Consider the following 15,080-nt stretch of genomic DNA (forward strand, 5'->3'; position numbering starts at 1 on the left):
TGAACAAGACCGGACCCAGCACTGACCCCTGGGGCACACCACTCGCTACAGGCCTCCAGCTAGACTTTGCGCCGCTTAGTTGCACCGTGTGTTTGCGTCATGCATTTGCACCATGCATTTAGACCGTGCGTTTAGCCTGTGCGTTCGCACCAGCACCGTGCGTTTAAACTGTGCGTTTGCATCATGCATTTGCATTTAGACTTTGCATTTGCACCGCGTTGCTGTGCTCGGCGTAGGCTTGGCTTCGAGTCATGGCAAACTTTCTTCCCTGCCCCGTCCCCCAGGAGCGGCTGATGCTCTCCATCCTGCCCAAGCACGTGGCCGATGAGATGCTGAAGGACATGAAGAAGGACCCGAGCCAGAAGGAGATGCAGCAGTTCAACACCATGTACATGTACCGCCACGAGAACGTCAGGTAAGACCGTCCCTTCACCATGTGGGGGAAAAAAAAAAATCCAGTTTTGTTTTTTTTTTTTTTGCAGAAATGTGTATTTTGCAGTGCTGGCTAGAAAAAAGGGAGGGATTGGGGTGGTTGGCAGCTAAAGCGAGGGGTGGCAGGGGATGGCCGCCCACCAGACCGTGGCTTGGGGCCCACTTTTGCTCCAGCCATGGTTTGCAGAGCATCATTTTTAGCTATGTCCCAAAATAGCCTTTCCTCTAACAGGAAAGAGGAGAGCAGGGAAGGGGGGGGGTTGGGAGCGAGAGAGGGGGGGCCACGCCGGGGGCTGAGCTGCTCATCGTTGCTCCCCGCAGCATCCTCTTCGCAGACATCGTGGGCTTCACCCAGCTCTCCTCCTCCTGCAGCGCCCAGGAGCTGGTGAAGCTCCTCAACGAGCTCTTCGCCCGCTTTGACAAGCTGGCAGCTGTGAGTTGTCCCCCCCCCGCCGCCCCCCGCTGGCATGTAATGAGCGGGGCAGGTCTCAGCCACCCCCCCCACCCCACACCCTCACCCTTGCCCCAGCCAAAAGCTGCGTCCCGGGACGGGGATGAGGAGGTTAAAATATTATTGCTCTGGGCTGCGGGAGACGCCCTGCCCTGCGTTGCAAAAATAGAGCTGGGAAGGGGGGGGAGGAGGAGGGTCGCCCCCCAGACGGGGTACAGCTGGGCTCCCAGCCGAGCCCTCGGGGGAGGCAGGGTGGAAATGGAAAATCCGATGATTTGTGTCCCTGCCAGGCGCAGAAAGCTCTGCGTGGGTCAAGGTCAGCCAGGGGAGGGATGGAGGGGGCTATGGCGGGGTGGGGTGTCCCACGGCTGACACCGTGCCCCCCTCCCCTCCAGAAATACCACCAGCTGCGCATCAAGATCTTGGGCGACTGCTACTACTGCATCTGCGGGCTGCCCGAGTACCGGGAGGACCACGCTGTCTGCTCCATCATGATGGGGCTGGCCATGGTGGAGGCCATTTCGTAAGGGCTTTCTCCTCGGGGAGGGGGTGGGCAGGGGGGTCCCGGTGGGTTGGGGTGCACCCTGGGGGGCTTTGGGGGTCTGGCTTCTGCAAAATGAGTTAAAAAATGGAGGGGTGATAGTTAGTGATGGGGTGGGCCGTGGGGCTGCGTTGGGATGGGGTCACCCCCATATCATCCTTGTCTCCCCCCCAGCTACGTGCGGGAGAAGACCAAAACGGCGGTGGACATGCGGGTGGGGGTGCACAGTGGGACGGTGCTGGGGGGCGTGCTGGGCCAGAAGCGCTGGCAATACGACGTGTGGTCCACCGATGTCACCGTGGCCAACAAGATGGAGGCAGGCGGCATCCCTGGGTGAGCATCTCCAGGGGGGTGGTGGGGGACGGCGACGGGGTGCCCTGCACCCAAGAGTGACGCTGGCACCCGGTGCCGGCAGGCGGGTGCATATCTCGCAGAGCACCATGGATTGCCTGAAGGGCGAGTTTGAGGTGGAGCCAGGGGAAGGTGGGTCCCGTTGCGAGTACCTGAAGGAGAAGGGCATCGTCACCTACCTTGTCGTGGTCCCCAAGCAGCCCCTGCGCAATGGCATCAATGGGGTGGTGAGTGGTGGCGGCGGTGGCGCCGCAGCAAGCTGGGGTGGTGGGGACACCCCCACTGTGACTCACCACCTGCCACCTTGCAGAAGCTGTCATTGACCTCGTCCCATGGTGGGTCCCCACCGTTGGTCAACACCAAGGAGCGCAACGGCAGCCTCAGCCTGGCCTGCACCAGCCCCGAGGAGCCTGAGGAACCCGAGGCCAGGGTGAGGGGCACCCTGGAGACTGGGGAGGAGGATGGAGAGGTACAGCCCATGAAAAGCATCTCACCTGCATTTGGGGGCTGCTGATAGCCACACCAGGGTGGTTGAACATCCCGCCGGTGCCAGCGTGGTCTTGCTGATGCCTCGGCTGTGTCGGCACAGGCGGTGAACCCCTCCTTCCCCAACCCTCGGCGACGGCTGCGGCTGCGGGACCTGGCCGAGCGGGTGATCGACGCCTCGCAGAACGAGCAGGAGCTCAACAAGCTGCTCAACGAAGCTTTGCTGGAGCGCGAGTCCATCCAGGCGTGAGTCACCCCGCCCAGCAGCGTGTCCTGGCACGACTCGGCAGGTCCCCGGTGCTGCCGGGCGCTGACGGGCAGTGTCACCGACAGGCTGAAGGGGAAGAGCACCTTTCGGCTCTCCATGCGCTTCATTGACCCCGAAATGGAGACGCGCTACTCAGTGGAGAAGGAGAAGCAGAGTGGGGCTGCCTTCAGCTGCTCCTGCGTCGTTCTCTTCTTCACTGCCTTGGTGGAGGTCTTCATCGACCCCTGGTACGGCAGGGAGGTGGTGGGGATGGGTGGCCCCAAGCCATGCTTGGCCTCACTGGGCTTCAAACCCATCCCCTCTTGGCCTTTTTGGCAGGTTGGTGGCCAACTATGTGACCTTTGTGGTGGGGGAGATCCTGCTGCTCATCCTCACCCTCTGCTCATTGGCTGCCATCTTCCCCCGGGTGAGAGCAAGATGGGCTCACTACCCATGGTGATGGCACACTGTGATGTCCTATCACCATGTCCTGCCTGGGTGAACCCCTACACACACTTTCATCTCCCCGCAGGTCTTCCCCAAAAAACTTGTGGCCTTCTCCACCTGGATCGACAGGACCCGTTGGGCACGTAACACCTGGGCCATGGCCGCCATCATCATTGTCACTATGGCCGACATCGTGGACATGGTGAGCCACCGGTCTGGTTGCCAGCAGAGCTGAGCCTGCTCCAGCCTTCATCCCGAGAGCCCATAATTGTGCACAGTCGATCATTAAAGAAATTAGCAGGGCTGCACTGCAGAGAGGGGGATTTTAGGTGGAGTGTCCTCCTGCTGTGTAGAGCACCCTGTCCCATTGGGTGGCCATGCAGCTTGTGGCGAGGGGCACCCCATCCCCATGCCCCCCCTCCTCACCCTGCCCTCATGCCCCCAGCTCAGCTGCTGGCAGGACCATGGCGGGATGGGCAATTGGACGGCAGGACCACCACGGCCGGGCGGTTGCGGGGAGCAGCCCAAGTACTACAGCTACATCGCCCTCTTGGCCTTGGTGGCCACCATCATGCTGGTGCAGGTCAGCCACATGGTCAAGCTGACCCTCATGGTGCTGATCACCGGGGCTGCTGGTGCCGTCAACATCTATGCCTGGGAGCACATCTTTGACCAGTATGACCACCGACGCAGCCAGCAAAGCACGTAAGGGGTGGCGGGGGGGTGGGCATGGGGTGGAGGACACGGCCGTGCCCACTACCCACCCACGCCCCACTGCCTCTGCCCGCAGGTCCTCGCTGGTCCCCTCCAAGTACTCCATGACGGCAATGATCTTTGTCGTGATGCTCAGCTTCTACTACTTCTCTCGCCACGTGAGTGACCTGCTCCCCCACCCCAAGCAGCTCCCCTCCCCTCTGCATCCTCACCCTCACCCTCAGCCCCTGCCCTTACTTCTTGCAAGCTCCAAGGCAGCAGGATTTGTCCCCAGTTCTGAACAGCATCTCCGACTCTTCTCCAAGGAAGCCCACCCAAGGAAGATCTTTCTCTCCAGGACCACATCAGTGCAGAGAACACCTCTGTCTTGCCCCCATGGTTAGGGGTGGGCAGCAACATGGTGGCCCTAAGGCCCATGCCTGCCCCGCGAGGGTCCCGTTTGCACCTCGGAGCAGGTCTCATGTCCCCAGTTAGGGTTCACCTCATCCCAGAGCCTTCTTCCAGGCTGTCCCCAAGTCCAGACTGGCCCAACAGTGGCCCAGCGATGGAGGGGCCCCACTGGTGTGTGGGAACTGGCGGTGCAGCCCTATGCCCCCACCCACAGGTGGAGAAGCTGGCCAGGACCCTCTTCCTCTGGAAGATCGATGTCCATGACCAGAAGGAGCGGGTCTACGAGATGCGGCGCTGGAATGAGGCCCTTGTCACCAACATGCTGCCCGAGCACGTGGCCCGGCACTTCCTGGGCTCCAAGAAGCGGGATGAGGTGAGGGGCACCCAGGAGGGGCTATTTGCCCCCATTTTTTGGGGGGAGGAGTGGAGAGGGGTGGGATCCAGATCCAGAGGCTTTGCCATAGGCTCTGCCTGAGCATCTTTGGTTGGATGAAGACGATGTCTTGGCCGTGCAAGGTGAAGTTGCAGAGCACCCTCATTTTTTCACATGTGCCAAGGGAAGATGGCTTCACGGGAGACTTTGGGTTTGCTGGAGGTGCTGGTGTGATATGTGGGCACATCCTCAGCTCACAGCCACCATCCCATCCCCAGGAGCTGTACAGCCAGTCCTACGATGAGATTGGTGTCATGTTCGCCTCCCTCCCCAACTTTGCCGACTTCTATACAGAGGAGAGCATCAACAATGGGGGCATTGAGTGCCTGCGGTTCCTCAATGAGATCATCTCCGACTTTGACGCGGTGAGTCAGGATGGAGCTGGCCACAGGGATGGCATGGGGCTTGGCCAGACCTTCTCTTCCTGCCCCATCTGGGGGCAGAAGGACTGCCATGGCCCCGGAGTGCCTGAGGGTCTTGTCTCCACGGCTCAGCTCCTGGATGAACCCCAATTCCGGTGCATCACCAAAATCAAAACCATCGGCAGCACCTACATGGCCGCTTCTGGAGTGACCCCTGATGCCAACGCCAATGGCTACAGCACCAAGGTGAGGGGTCCCTGGAGTGGGGGGACAGCAGGCAAGGGGGGGGCAGGCCTGACCCATGCTGCCCTTGCAGAAGGAGACCCTGTCGGATAAGGAGCGCTGGCAGCACTTGGCCGACCTGGCCGACTTTGCCTTGGCCATGAAGGTGACCCTGATGAACATCAACTACCAGTCCTTCAACAACTTCATGCTCCGCATAGGCAAGTCCAGGAGCGTTGGGCAGCGTCTGCCTCGATGTCCCCGGTCTGTCCTTCCCTGCCAGCAGTGGGACACTGGGCAGCAGCTGTAGCTCAGCAGCTGAAGGCAGTGGGGCTGCAGGGGGACCTCGTTGCCCCAACCCATCCCCTGGGACAGACTCTCCTGCAGACTGGGATGTCCCTTCCAGACATGGCGGTGACATCCACTCCCCATCTTGTGCAGGGATGAACAAGGGGGCCGTGCTGGCGGGCGTCATCGGTGCCCGCAAGCCACACTACGACATCTGGGGCAACACGGTGAACGTGGCCAGCAGGATGGAGTCCACCGGTGTGATGGGGAACATACAGGTGGGGTGACGAGCGGGGGACAATTAGCCAACCCGTGGGGGGCTGCAGCCCTCAAAACACTCCAGGCTTTGGGTGGGAGGGGGACAGTGCTGTCAGGAGCACACGGGGGGTTGGGGCTGGCTGGGGGGCTCCTCCCAGCTGGGAACAGGGCAGGTGGGTAGACCTGTTGTCCAAGCAGCACATGGGGGGGGTCCCTGCTCCCCACGTCAAGGACCCCTCCGGCCTCCCACCGCATCCATTTGTCCCCGCAGGTGGTGGAGGAGACCCACCTCATCCTGAAGGAGTATGGCTTCCGCTTTGTGCGCCGGGGAGCCATCTACGTCAAGGGCAAAGGGGAGCTGCTCACCTTCTTCCTCAAGGGCCGGGAGAAGCAGGGCTCCTTCGTCAACGGCTCCTCCGTCACCCTGCCCCATCAGGTGGTGGACAGCTCGTGAGGGTCTGCCACCCGCCTGCCCACCACCACAGCCACCACCTCCCGGCGCCCAGCAGGGCCCAGTGCCGGGGAACGTCCATCCCACCGCAGTCCGGATCCAAAACCGAACTCAAGAAACCAACCCCATCGCACGACCCTTTCCGAGCCCCCGCCGGAGGTTTCTGGGGGGCGGGATTTTTTTGCTCCATCGTGCCTGCGGCTGAGCAGGAGGGAGATGCGAGGCCACCCCGGCGAGCTCCTCCGGCCGTTCACGCTCACGCGCAAGCGCACACAAGCTCGCAGCCCCCGGCGGACATGTGGCCAGGGACACACGCTGCCTTTCCCGATATCAACCGCACCGGGGGACAGCGTGACATTAAAGTAGCATCGCGGGCTCCGACCGCCATGCGCTCGGCACGAGGAGATCCAAACTCAGGGCCGGATGGGAAGACACCACGTCTCTCCTGCGTGCCGGGAGCGGTAGCTACAAACCAGAAGCGTCCAGGGTTTGCCGTTAGTTCGTACCAAGTTCATCCTGGTCACAAACCACCGTAGTTAGGAGATTGAGGAGATGGAGAGCGCAGTGCCGCCTTTGACTCGGGGAAGAAGAAAAAGGAACCAATATTATTTCAGATATATAAATATATATAATATAAGAGTACAGATCGACATTTATATTTTTAACTGTGCCTGGTCCCTCCCTGCGGTGGGGCTCGCTGCCCCGTGCACGCTGCGGTCGGCTGCTGTCACTTCGCTGTCGCTTGGTAGAGAGAGGACCCGGGACCGGCCGAGGAGGGGACCGGTGTGTTAAACCCGACGCGGCCAGGGCCCGGGCAAGAAGGCGGAGGCACCCACAGAGTGTAATTACACCACTAGTTTCTTGAATAGAAGCAGTTGAATTTCAAAGCTTGATTCTGCGCCTGCTTTGTTTTGGGGGATGTGGAGAAGGTGAGAAGGGCTTGACGGCCCTTCTGGGGGGCTGCTGGTTTTGGAGGGGTCCCCAAGGGGAGGCTGGTGCCAGGGCTGAGCACCTCACAGTGGCAGCATTTGCTCCTCTGCCTTGTTGGGGCTCAGCTGGCTCTGGCAGCAGAGTACCCAAACGCTGGGAATGGTGACACCAACGATACGGGAGTTTAATCCCCAACCAAGACCAGGGTTAAGCCTGGCTTTGCCGCTGTCGCTGCCTCTGTGACCAGCTGTGGCACTTAACCCTAGCAGCTTAAGTGTCCAGTTCCCACGATTTCCCCCAAAAGCATGGCCCAGACTTTCGCCCCGCAGCAAGGCAGGGCTCTGCCTCCCCTCAGAGGGAAGATCCGCAAGGTGAGGGCAGGGACTTACACGAAAGTCTGTCCTCAGGCACAGGTGGGGCACCCAAAAGCACTTTTTCCTCCTTCCAAACATTTTTCACAGAAGAAAACGCAACCGTGGAATTAAAAGCCATGTGGGACAATGAAAATGCCTTTTGGCGGTGCACAGCGGCCATCAGCAGCAGATATTCAACAGCCAAACGCGAGCACCCCACGGGCTGTCAGCACCTAAAAGCGGCTCGAGCTGCGAGGTGTCAGCCTCACGAGCAGCTCTGAACGTTGGGGGCAGGAATCACCACCTGGAGCTAGGACACTCAAAAGCCAGGTTACATATAAACAGGGTGTCCAGTTCAGTCTGGACAAGGAGCTCTAATGATTACAGAAACAATTTAAAAAATTATAAAAGTGCTTTCCCTGTGCCTTATCACACGCGGGACAGACTTAAAAATGAGACAGGAGAAAATATTGTCATTTAAACCACATTTACACCCCGTTCTATTCAACTAAACCACATTCTAAGGCTAAAGGAAATCATAAGAAAAATTAATTTAAAACACCACAATTTCAGTGACGTAGAACTTTTATTAACAAGTTGTTAAAGCACTGATTTTTAAAGTTTTTAAAGATCTGATCCAGACCTGAAGCACGACGATGGGACACCAGCAAATCTGCCCCACGCCTGAAGGGAAAGAAATAGCACGTGTAGAGCTGCTGCTGGTGCAAAATCTTCTGGAAAGTTCAGTGTTCACGCTCGGGGTGGGGGTTACCACAGCCCGCGGGCTGCTGCTGGCAATAACTAAACCTCACCTCTGTCCCTCAACCCCTTCCAGCTCCCAACACAAAGTCCCTTCCTGACTGCCGTAAGCAGGGCAGAGATTATTCCGCTTGCTCCCCTCTTTTCGAGGTGCGCTGGCTAAGCGTGCAGTGCTGATCCCTGGGGCATCGCCCCCGAAGCACCGAGACCTTGAACTTTTAATATAATTTCTCATTTCTTGCAATTGTGGAGTTTTGCGGCACCAACGGCAGAGATCAGCACTCAAACAAGAAGCACGGCGCTGAGGAAAGATTACCTGCAACAACAGGCACCCAAAAGCCTCACGGAAACATTGCTCTCAAGGTTCAAACAGGGCCAATCGCTTCCTCGGGGGGTTCCCAGCAGCAACACTGCAGTCCACAGAAAACGTTTGCAGTTCCAGATCGCTCCCCGCAGGCAGGGGAGCTCGGGGAGGCGCATTACCGAGGGGAGCCAGGGTGGTTTACGGCGCTCCATCCACGCTTTCGTCAGCGCTGCTGAAGGAGCGGAAGGCTTTGTGCAGGGCCACGCGGCGAAACAGGTCTGAGTGAGCCGCTGCCGTCTCCGCTAGAGATACAGGAGCGTCCGCTGGCAGAGAGAAGCGAACGGATCAGTGGGGAAAGGAAAAATCATATTGCCGGCATAAAACTATTTGCGTCTCATTCTTCCCTTGTCCCCAGAGAGTTCTTCCCTCTCGCCATTCAGTTTTTCTTCTCATAACCCTACTCTCTCCTTCCTAACCCTCCCTGTCCTGCAGCTCCCCCACGGGATTTGAACGATTGCAGAAAGCGCAAGCGCTGTAAGAAACACCGGCTGCTGAAGGGCGAGGACAGCGGTGCGGGAGCCTCAGCCGCGAGCTGTTCTCTTAGCTCAGAAGACGCTGAAATTTGTGAGCAAAGGCAGAACTTTCCCCATAAAGGGACGGCGACTGCAAGTAAAGGAGAGGGGAAACTGGTGATACAGTACACGACGACTCCTTCAGCCTAACCACAAGCCCAGGCACTCGCAGAACCAGCCCGAGACGGTGACTGATGGCAGAGAGAAGAGATTATTAGTCCCACGAGACGCTCAGCATCGCAGTCAGCCTTTGCCGTACCAGGAGGACGTAGCGTTCCTGATACGGAGGAGGGGGAGCGGGTGGCGTCAGGGAAAGATTTTCAGGCAGAGATCATTGTTACAAGTATTTAGATCTTTGTTACGAGTATTTCACTGTATCCCTGACCCTTTCTAGGGGATCATAAACCTCGCTCCTGCCTCTCTCTACTGTCGCACTGCAGTACATGCCAGCACACCTCACAGCAACGAGGGCCTGGCTGCACAGACATCCCAACACCAGGCCTCAATTAATTGTTTCTCTGATTGCATTGAGAGATTCCTGATGCTGAAAGGATCGCATCTTATTTGCCTACAAGTAGCCCCCACCCTACGGAAGGATTCTGGGGCTGGGTGCCAGGTTTTCAAGGATCGGGAACAAGTCCAAGGCCATTAAGCCAACTGGAACAAACTATCACTGCGATTAAAACTGACGGCATCCAAGTTTCTGGCTGCACTTGCTCACCCAGCTCTCCCACGTGTGCAGAGCCGTGAGACTTGTGAAAACAGCATCCTGATCCTGCTGGGACCGTGCCGAAGTCTGCGCTCCCAGCAACGCAAACTGGGAACGAGCTGCTCGTCCGTCTGAAGCTTGCACTCACGCCTTTCATTTCTCGGCCCCATCGTATTTCCCTCCCTCCAGCCGCCCTGTCTTGCCAGAGATCTGTGCTCTCGTGCTAGGGATGTGTTACAACTGCTTCAAGACCCAGCACCGATTGCACACAACCCCTTCTCCCACAGAAATATGACAGCTTGCTCCCTTCTGTCCCCAAACCGGAAAGGAACTCCATCCATCTGCAGAACCACAGCATGGTCTGCCCACCCCACACCCCCAGACCGACCCCCGCACCATCCACTTACGTGCGCAGGAAACGACGACTTCAGTGGGGAGGCTGCAACAGAGATCTCCGTAAAGCAGCCTCACCTTGAACGGAAAGGTCTTGCTTTTACTCGACACGTTGTAACTGAAGACCAGCAAGTTACACAAGGAGTTTCTCTGCAAGGTTCCTTCTACCTGGTCTGAAAAGTGTTCCTGCAGGGACGAGGACCCGAAAGTTAGGAAGGGAGTCAGTGCATCATGGTAGGACCAGGAGCTCGCCAAGTGCAGCGCCCTCACCCTCTGTACCAGCCCGGCATGCCTATATGCTCTGTATGTGGCTGTACATTGAACAGCTTTGCTTTTGGCAGTAAATTTTAAATGAGCAAGACATCCAAGTACATGACAATCGATGAAACAGGTAGAGTTTATAGTCACATGATAATTTGTGAAGCTCTAAAAACCAGAACTGTGAGTACGCCACATAAAGAAAACCGCCCACATTCCCCCCAGCACTTCAGAGACTCGTAACACGAGGTATGTCAAAAGGAAAAGGACGGTGAACAACACTGGTGGGGCCACCAGTACCTGTAACTGGTCTGCCTGGTACCTCCTCCCCGCGTAAGCGTTCAGGTGGTCCGACAGGACGGACAAGAAGCGCCTGATGTCCGTCTGCAAATACTTCTTGGCGATCTGCTCCAGGGGGATGAAGACGGGGACGGAGTGGCGGTGAATCTGCACTTCGGGCTTGATGAGCAGGTCCAGGCAGTAGGAATCCAGGTAGGTGCCCTCGTAAGCTGTGCTGATGCAGAAACACACTCCCCGCTTGGTCAGCTTCCCGCTGATCCCTGGGGTCAGAGAGAGGGGTTACTCAGCGCTACTCTAACTCAGCGCCGTGAGGCGGCTGTGCTGGGGCAACACAGGCTGCAAAAGGGGCTGCATCCTCTTGCTCTGCTAATTCAGGCCACTCTCTAGTGGGATTAAAGACTCGTGAGAACGTAGAGACGTAAAAAACAACAACTTTTTAACAAAGGACCTCTAAGCTGCTTAATGGTAGCTTAAATTCCCAATAATTCCAAACATGGTCCTGGCTCTGGCACGACAGGGAGAACAGGCTGCCCTGGGCGGAGGGAGGGCAATACCCAGAGGATATTTAACTGCCTCAATTCCCAAAGATTTTATTAGGACTAAGGTAGTTATACTTTTTCCAGAATCTACACCTCAGTCTAAACAATACAGTTCAGTAAATAATAGTTCCTGCAACATCCCAGAGGCCTTCTGGGAAAGGCAGGGATTTCCAAGGTTACGGCTCTTTCAGAATTTTCAGACTCTAAAGGCTCTGAGCACAACAGCAGCATTAGCAGGGAAATCACGCTTCGCATCAGGCTTGTTTTCCAGAATTTAGCACCACGCAGTCATTGGTGGAACACACGCAAATCTCGAGGCCTTACCTGTGAGGTAAAAGACCTGCAGCGTGGCCTCAACACTTTTTATCTTCCACTCTAAAACAGCCCGAGCACTGGGCTGTGCTGGATCCGACATGACTCCTCCTTTCCCAAGTTGCTGCAAAAGCCAGAAGAGAAAAAAGGTCAGAAATTGCCAACATGAACATGTCACCTGCAGGGAACAGAGTCAGGCAACAGAGAAATAATAACCCGGCTCTGAGATGGCATTTCAAGTAGAAGAGGGGAGAAATGAAGCAGAAGAGGGGAGAAAAAACTCAAGAAACGAGGTCAGAAATAGCAACACAACATTCAAGCCAGTAGACCCAGCAGTTCTGGACTACACTGTACTGAAAACAGGAGACATCAGGCCTGTATGTCACTTAAAAAGGGAAAATTAAAAAAAAATAACAGTTGTCTCCGTATGAATAACCTCAGCAACTACACGCTGAGTACAGGAGCACACCAAAGCTCGCTCTCACCCCCTTTTCCTGCAGTTCCACTTTAGCCCGCAGCTCATCCCTCTGGAGTCTCAGCTCTTGCGCTCTCGCTTTCAGCCTGGCCAGCTTCTCTTCTTGCTGCTCCATTTCCTCCTGCTTCACAGCTGCCTCATGAGCCCGCGCCTCCAGCATCTCCAGGTGAGCAAACACCCCTGCGAGGAAAAACACAACACGCTCCAAAATCCAGGCTGTGGTTATTAGTGGTCTGCACTGCGGTACCCAAACCGAGTAGATTTATTGCAGATACATAAAGAAACCACCGACAACAGCTTTTCTGAGGGGCAGAGGACAGGCAAACATCTGGCAAAGAGGATTTTGGGAATATTAATCAGCGAGGCCGAGCGCCAGCAGACCCTAAACACTGGGGTGCCCGTGGAAAGCAGGGTAAGCTAGCAAACACACCAGGGCCGATCCCAAGAGATTCCCGGTTTTACTTCCACCCCAGTGCACAGAGCAGTGAAGTGACATCTCTGAAGCCCCCGTACCCTAAATTGGCCAAGACACGACACAGCAAGCCAAGGGGACCACTTCTGGCCCCAGGAATTTTAGGGTTCGCTCCTGCAGGACGCACTTTGCGCTTGGATAGGAAGCACACCCTGCACCCCAGGCAGCTCACCATCTGGTGAATACGCTTTCCCTTCCTCCATCTTCCCTCGCCACTCTCCTGCGAACGGGAAGGCGGATGTCAGCCCTTCCTCCGTCCCTCGGGAAGCGGCGACGTGGGGACAGTGGGTGCTCTTCCTCAGGGGACCTTCCTCTTCCTCCTGCTGCCGCAACGGGACTCCGAGAAGCGCCGAGGGCAGGTCTAACCCCCGGGACGACCCCACGCAGGGACAATCCCACGGGCCGATGGCTGAAATGACACGTTTTAACCCAGCATTTCCTAGAAGCCACCATTTCACACCAGCCCCACACGGAAACCCCCCGGGGAGCGCAGGCACGGACAGGATTCACCGGCCTCCGCCAGCAGGACAAGCCCGCAGAGCCACCACAGCCCCGGGAGGGGGACAGGGAGGCGCCCGGGGGCGGCGGGGGGGGGGGGGGGGAGGGGGGCTCTCCCCGCACGGACGGGCTGGGCCGGGCCGCGACCCCCGGGCACCCCGCCCAGGGGGACAGGGACAACGGGGGAGCCGGGGGCCTCCGCACAAGGGGGGCGAGCGGGCCCCGCCGAGGGGCTCTGGGCGCCGGCGGCCTGACCCACCCCGGCCTGACCCACCCCGGCCCGGATCCCCCACGGCTCCCGCACTCACCATAGCAACCGGCGCTCAAAGTGCGCGCCTCAGCGCTGCCGGAAGGACGTCACCTCCCCTGACGCCATTTCCCTCTCCGTTACCGTTCGCCGTACAACAAAATGGCGGTGTCAGTACCTCTCGATAGGTGCTTTCCGGCATGCGCTTCCCGGCAGGCTGTGCGGTACCGTACGGCAGCATGGCGGCGCCCGGAGCGGGAGCGGCAGCGGCGCTGGTGCAGTATGTGGTGCTGCGGGGGGACCTAGGCCGGCCGCCGCGGTCGTGGCCGCTGGGCGCGGTAGTGGCGCAGGGCTGCCACGCCGCCCTGGCCGCCGTCCACGCGTACCGCCAACACCCCGACACACGCACCTACTTGGAGATGGGCGGCGCCATGCGCACCGTCGTGCTGGAGGTGCGCGGGGCAGGCCGGGAGCCGCGGGGCACGCCGGGATCGCTGCGCTCAGGGAGGGCGGGCGGCGGCCATGTTGGGGCGGGCCCGGCCCGGCGGAGCCCTGAGGGGGCGGTGAGGGGCGGTGGCTGCGGGGGCGGCTCCTCGGTCCCGGCCGGGCCAGGCAGGGAGGGGTCGGCCGTGACTCGCCTTCCCCCGAGCCCGGCCTGCTTTCAAGCCCCCGGGTGTCCCTTCTAATCACCTCGCTCAGCCGCGGGGCGAAGCGCGGCCAAAACTCCCTGAGGGCCTCTGGCCCCTGCGAGGCCTCCGGTCCCGGAGCCGCCGTTTCTCCCCATGACCCCACATAACCACCCGGGGCCGCAGCAGCAGCAGCGGCCGCTACTTCGTGAGGGGGTTTCGGGGGGTTATAGGGGCTCCCCTGTGCGGGCGTGGGGTCGGGCAGAGCTGTTTGCCTCAGCGTGCTGAGCCAGGCCAGCTTTCCAGGGAAAAACCCGTGGTTTTGAAGGTTTACAACCTGTGTCTGCTCACAACCCCCAGCTCCTACCCCCAGTGCTTGCAGAGGCTGGTGGTGCGGTCAGGGCCTGCATGAACAAAATGCATTTTGGGTAAGATGGGGATTGCCCATCCTGGTACCTGTGTGCGGGCAGCTGCCTGCCCCAGCCACCATGCTTGGCATGAGCTGCCTTGCTCTGCCTCAGCCCCACACCTCTCGCCGGGTACCCAGCGCCGCTTCACACCGCAGCCCTCACAGCAGAGTTTGTCTCTCCCCAGGCTCCGGATGAAGCTGCCCTGACGGCGCTGGCAGAGACCCTGAAGCAGCACAGCATCGACCACCAAGTGTGGACTGAGCAGCCCGAAGACGTGGCCACCTGCCTGGCGCTCAGGCCCTACCCGAAGGACCAAGTGCACCGGCACCTCAAGAAATTTAAATTGCTGAAGTGAGCGCGAGCAGGCACAGGCAGTTCCGCTCCTGGGCCAGAGCCGATCTCGCCCCAGGTAGTCTCTTAGCATGGTGATAGCAGTTACAGAGCGTGAAACGGCTCTTTGGTGGGGAGGATTAAATGTTATTCTGTGCAGAAGGTGGCTACGTGTTGTATTAATCCGCTCTGCCTGCAGTCAGCGTGCTTGTAGGTCGTCCTGTGGCTGGCACAGGCGAACTTTTAGGTTCTGCCATGCTTCAAAATGTCTCTGCTGCTTTTTAGGGGCGACTTTTCCCTCGGGCAGCCCTTTGAGCTTCCCTGTCCGTCCATCCCAAGGGCTCTTTTCCCTGTGCCCGAGCTCCGTGAGCAGGGCCTGGCTGCAGGCACAGCTGTCCGGTGGCTCTGGTCCTCCCCACGGATTTGGTGGTGGTTCCGCTGCCGGCGTGGCTGCATTCCCGGTGCCTCTCCCACCTCCGCCCCTCGCTCCGTGATTTTATTCGCACCGAAGCGCGCGATG

The 15,080-nt window shown here is 58.7% G+C and overlaps 3 protein-coding genes across 6 annotated transcripts in view; 2 read left to right on the forward strand and 1 right to left on the reverse strand.

The window, feature by feature from the left end:
- The window catches only part of ADCY3 (adenylate cyclase 3), a 21,671-nt gene extending 15,003 nt beyond the window's left edge, over nucleotides 1-6,668 (forward strand). For 3 of the 4 annotated variants that reach the window (XM_054821565.1, XM_054821562.1, XM_054821564.1), the window contains exons 3-20: nucleotides 285-415; nucleotides 754-865; nucleotides 1,279-1,406; nucleotides 1,599-1,757; nucleotides 1,840-2,002; nucleotides 2,086-2,244; nucleotides 2,365-2,507; nucleotides 2,595-2,756; nucleotides 2,848-2,935; nucleotides 3,041-3,157; nucleotides 3,401-3,660; nucleotides 3,746-3,827; nucleotides 4,274-4,432; nucleotides 4,711-4,857; nucleotides 4,987-5,100; nucleotides 5,171-5,297; nucleotides 5,518-5,642; nucleotides 5,894-6,668. In XM_054821565.1, coding sequence (XP_054677540.1) covers nucleotides 285-415; nucleotides 754-865; nucleotides 1,279-1,406; nucleotides 1,599-1,757; nucleotides 1,840-2,002; nucleotides 2,086-2,244; nucleotides 2,365-2,507; nucleotides 2,595-2,756; nucleotides 2,848-2,935; nucleotides 3,041-3,157; nucleotides 3,401-3,660; nucleotides 3,746-3,827; nucleotides 4,274-4,432; nucleotides 4,711-4,857; nucleotides 4,987-5,100; nucleotides 5,171-5,297; nucleotides 5,518-5,642; nucleotides 5,894-6,076 — 2,559 coding nt within the window. In that variant the 3' untranslated portion in view covers nucleotides 6,077-6,668. The remainder of the gene's footprint in view (nucleotides 1-284; nucleotides 416-753; nucleotides 866-1,278; nucleotides 1,407-1,598; nucleotides 1,758-1,839; nucleotides 2,003-2,085; nucleotides 2,245-2,364; nucleotides 2,508-2,594; nucleotides 2,757-2,847; nucleotides 2,936-3,040; nucleotides 3,158-3,400; nucleotides 3,661-3,745; nucleotides 3,828-4,273; nucleotides 4,433-4,710; nucleotides 4,858-4,986; nucleotides 5,101-5,170; nucleotides 5,298-5,517; nucleotides 5,643-5,893) is intronic. The other variant, XM_054821563.1, reaches the window with a different exon arrangement.
- A 1,277-nt stretch (nucleotides 6,669-7,945) lies between these two features.
- CENPO (centromere protein O) lies at nucleotides 7,946-13,365 on the reverse strand. Its single transcript, XM_054822507.1, has 7 exons — nucleotides 13,256-13,365; nucleotides 12,622-12,858; nucleotides 11,988-12,157; nucleotides 11,515-11,626; nucleotides 10,652-10,911; nucleotides 10,108-10,279; nucleotides 7,946-8,742 (listed from the first exon to the last, which is right to left on the reverse strand). Exons 2-7 carry the CDS (start codon nucleotides 12,650-12,652, stop codon nucleotides 8,618-8,620), a joined length of 870 nt encoding a protein of 289 aa, XP_054678482.1. The 5' UTR covers nucleotides 12,653-12,858; nucleotides 13,256-13,365; the 3' UTR covers nucleotides 7,946-8,617.
- Nucleotides 13,326-14,713, forward strand: PTRHD1 (peptidyl-tRNA hydrolase domain containing 1). The gene is made up of 2 exons (XM_054822508.1): nucleotides 13,326-13,646; nucleotides 14,415-14,713. Exons 1-2 carry the CDS (start codon nucleotides 13,395-13,397, stop codon nucleotides 14,583-14,585), a joined length of 423 nt encoding a protein of 140 aa, XP_054678483.1. The 5' UTR covers nucleotides 13,326-13,394; the 3' UTR covers nucleotides 14,586-14,713.
- Nucleotides 14,714-15,080: the final 367 nt, after the last annotated feature.

The sequence above is a fragment of the Grus americana genome, chromosome 3 (genome assembly GCF_028858705.1).
Source record: "Grus americana isolate bGruAme1 chromosome 3, bGruAme1.mat, whole genome shotgun sequence".
NCBI lineage: Eukaryota > Metazoa > Chordata > Aves > Gruiformes > Gruidae > Grus > Grus americana.

Coding starts and splice junctions, on each gene's coding strand:
- PTRHD1 (XM_054822508.1), top strand. CDS start 13,395: ATGCGCTTCCCGGCAGGCTGTGCGGTACCGTACGGCAGCATGGCGGCG. Junction 13,647..14,414: donor TGCGCACCGTCGTGCTGGAG/GTGCGCGGGGCA, acceptor GTCTCTCCCCAG/GCTCCGGATGAAGCTGCCCT.
- CENPO (XM_054822507.1), bottom strand. CDS start 12,652: ATGGAGGAAGGGAAAGCGTATTCACCAGATG. Junction 12,158..12,621: donor GAAAGCGTATTCACCAGATG/GTGAGCTGCCTG, acceptor TTTTCCTCGCAG/GGGTGTTTGCTCACCTGGAG. Junction 8,743..10,107: donor AGTCGTCGTTTCCTGCGCAC/GTAAGTGGATGG, acceptor TCTCTCTGCCAG/CGGACGCTCCTGTATCTCTA.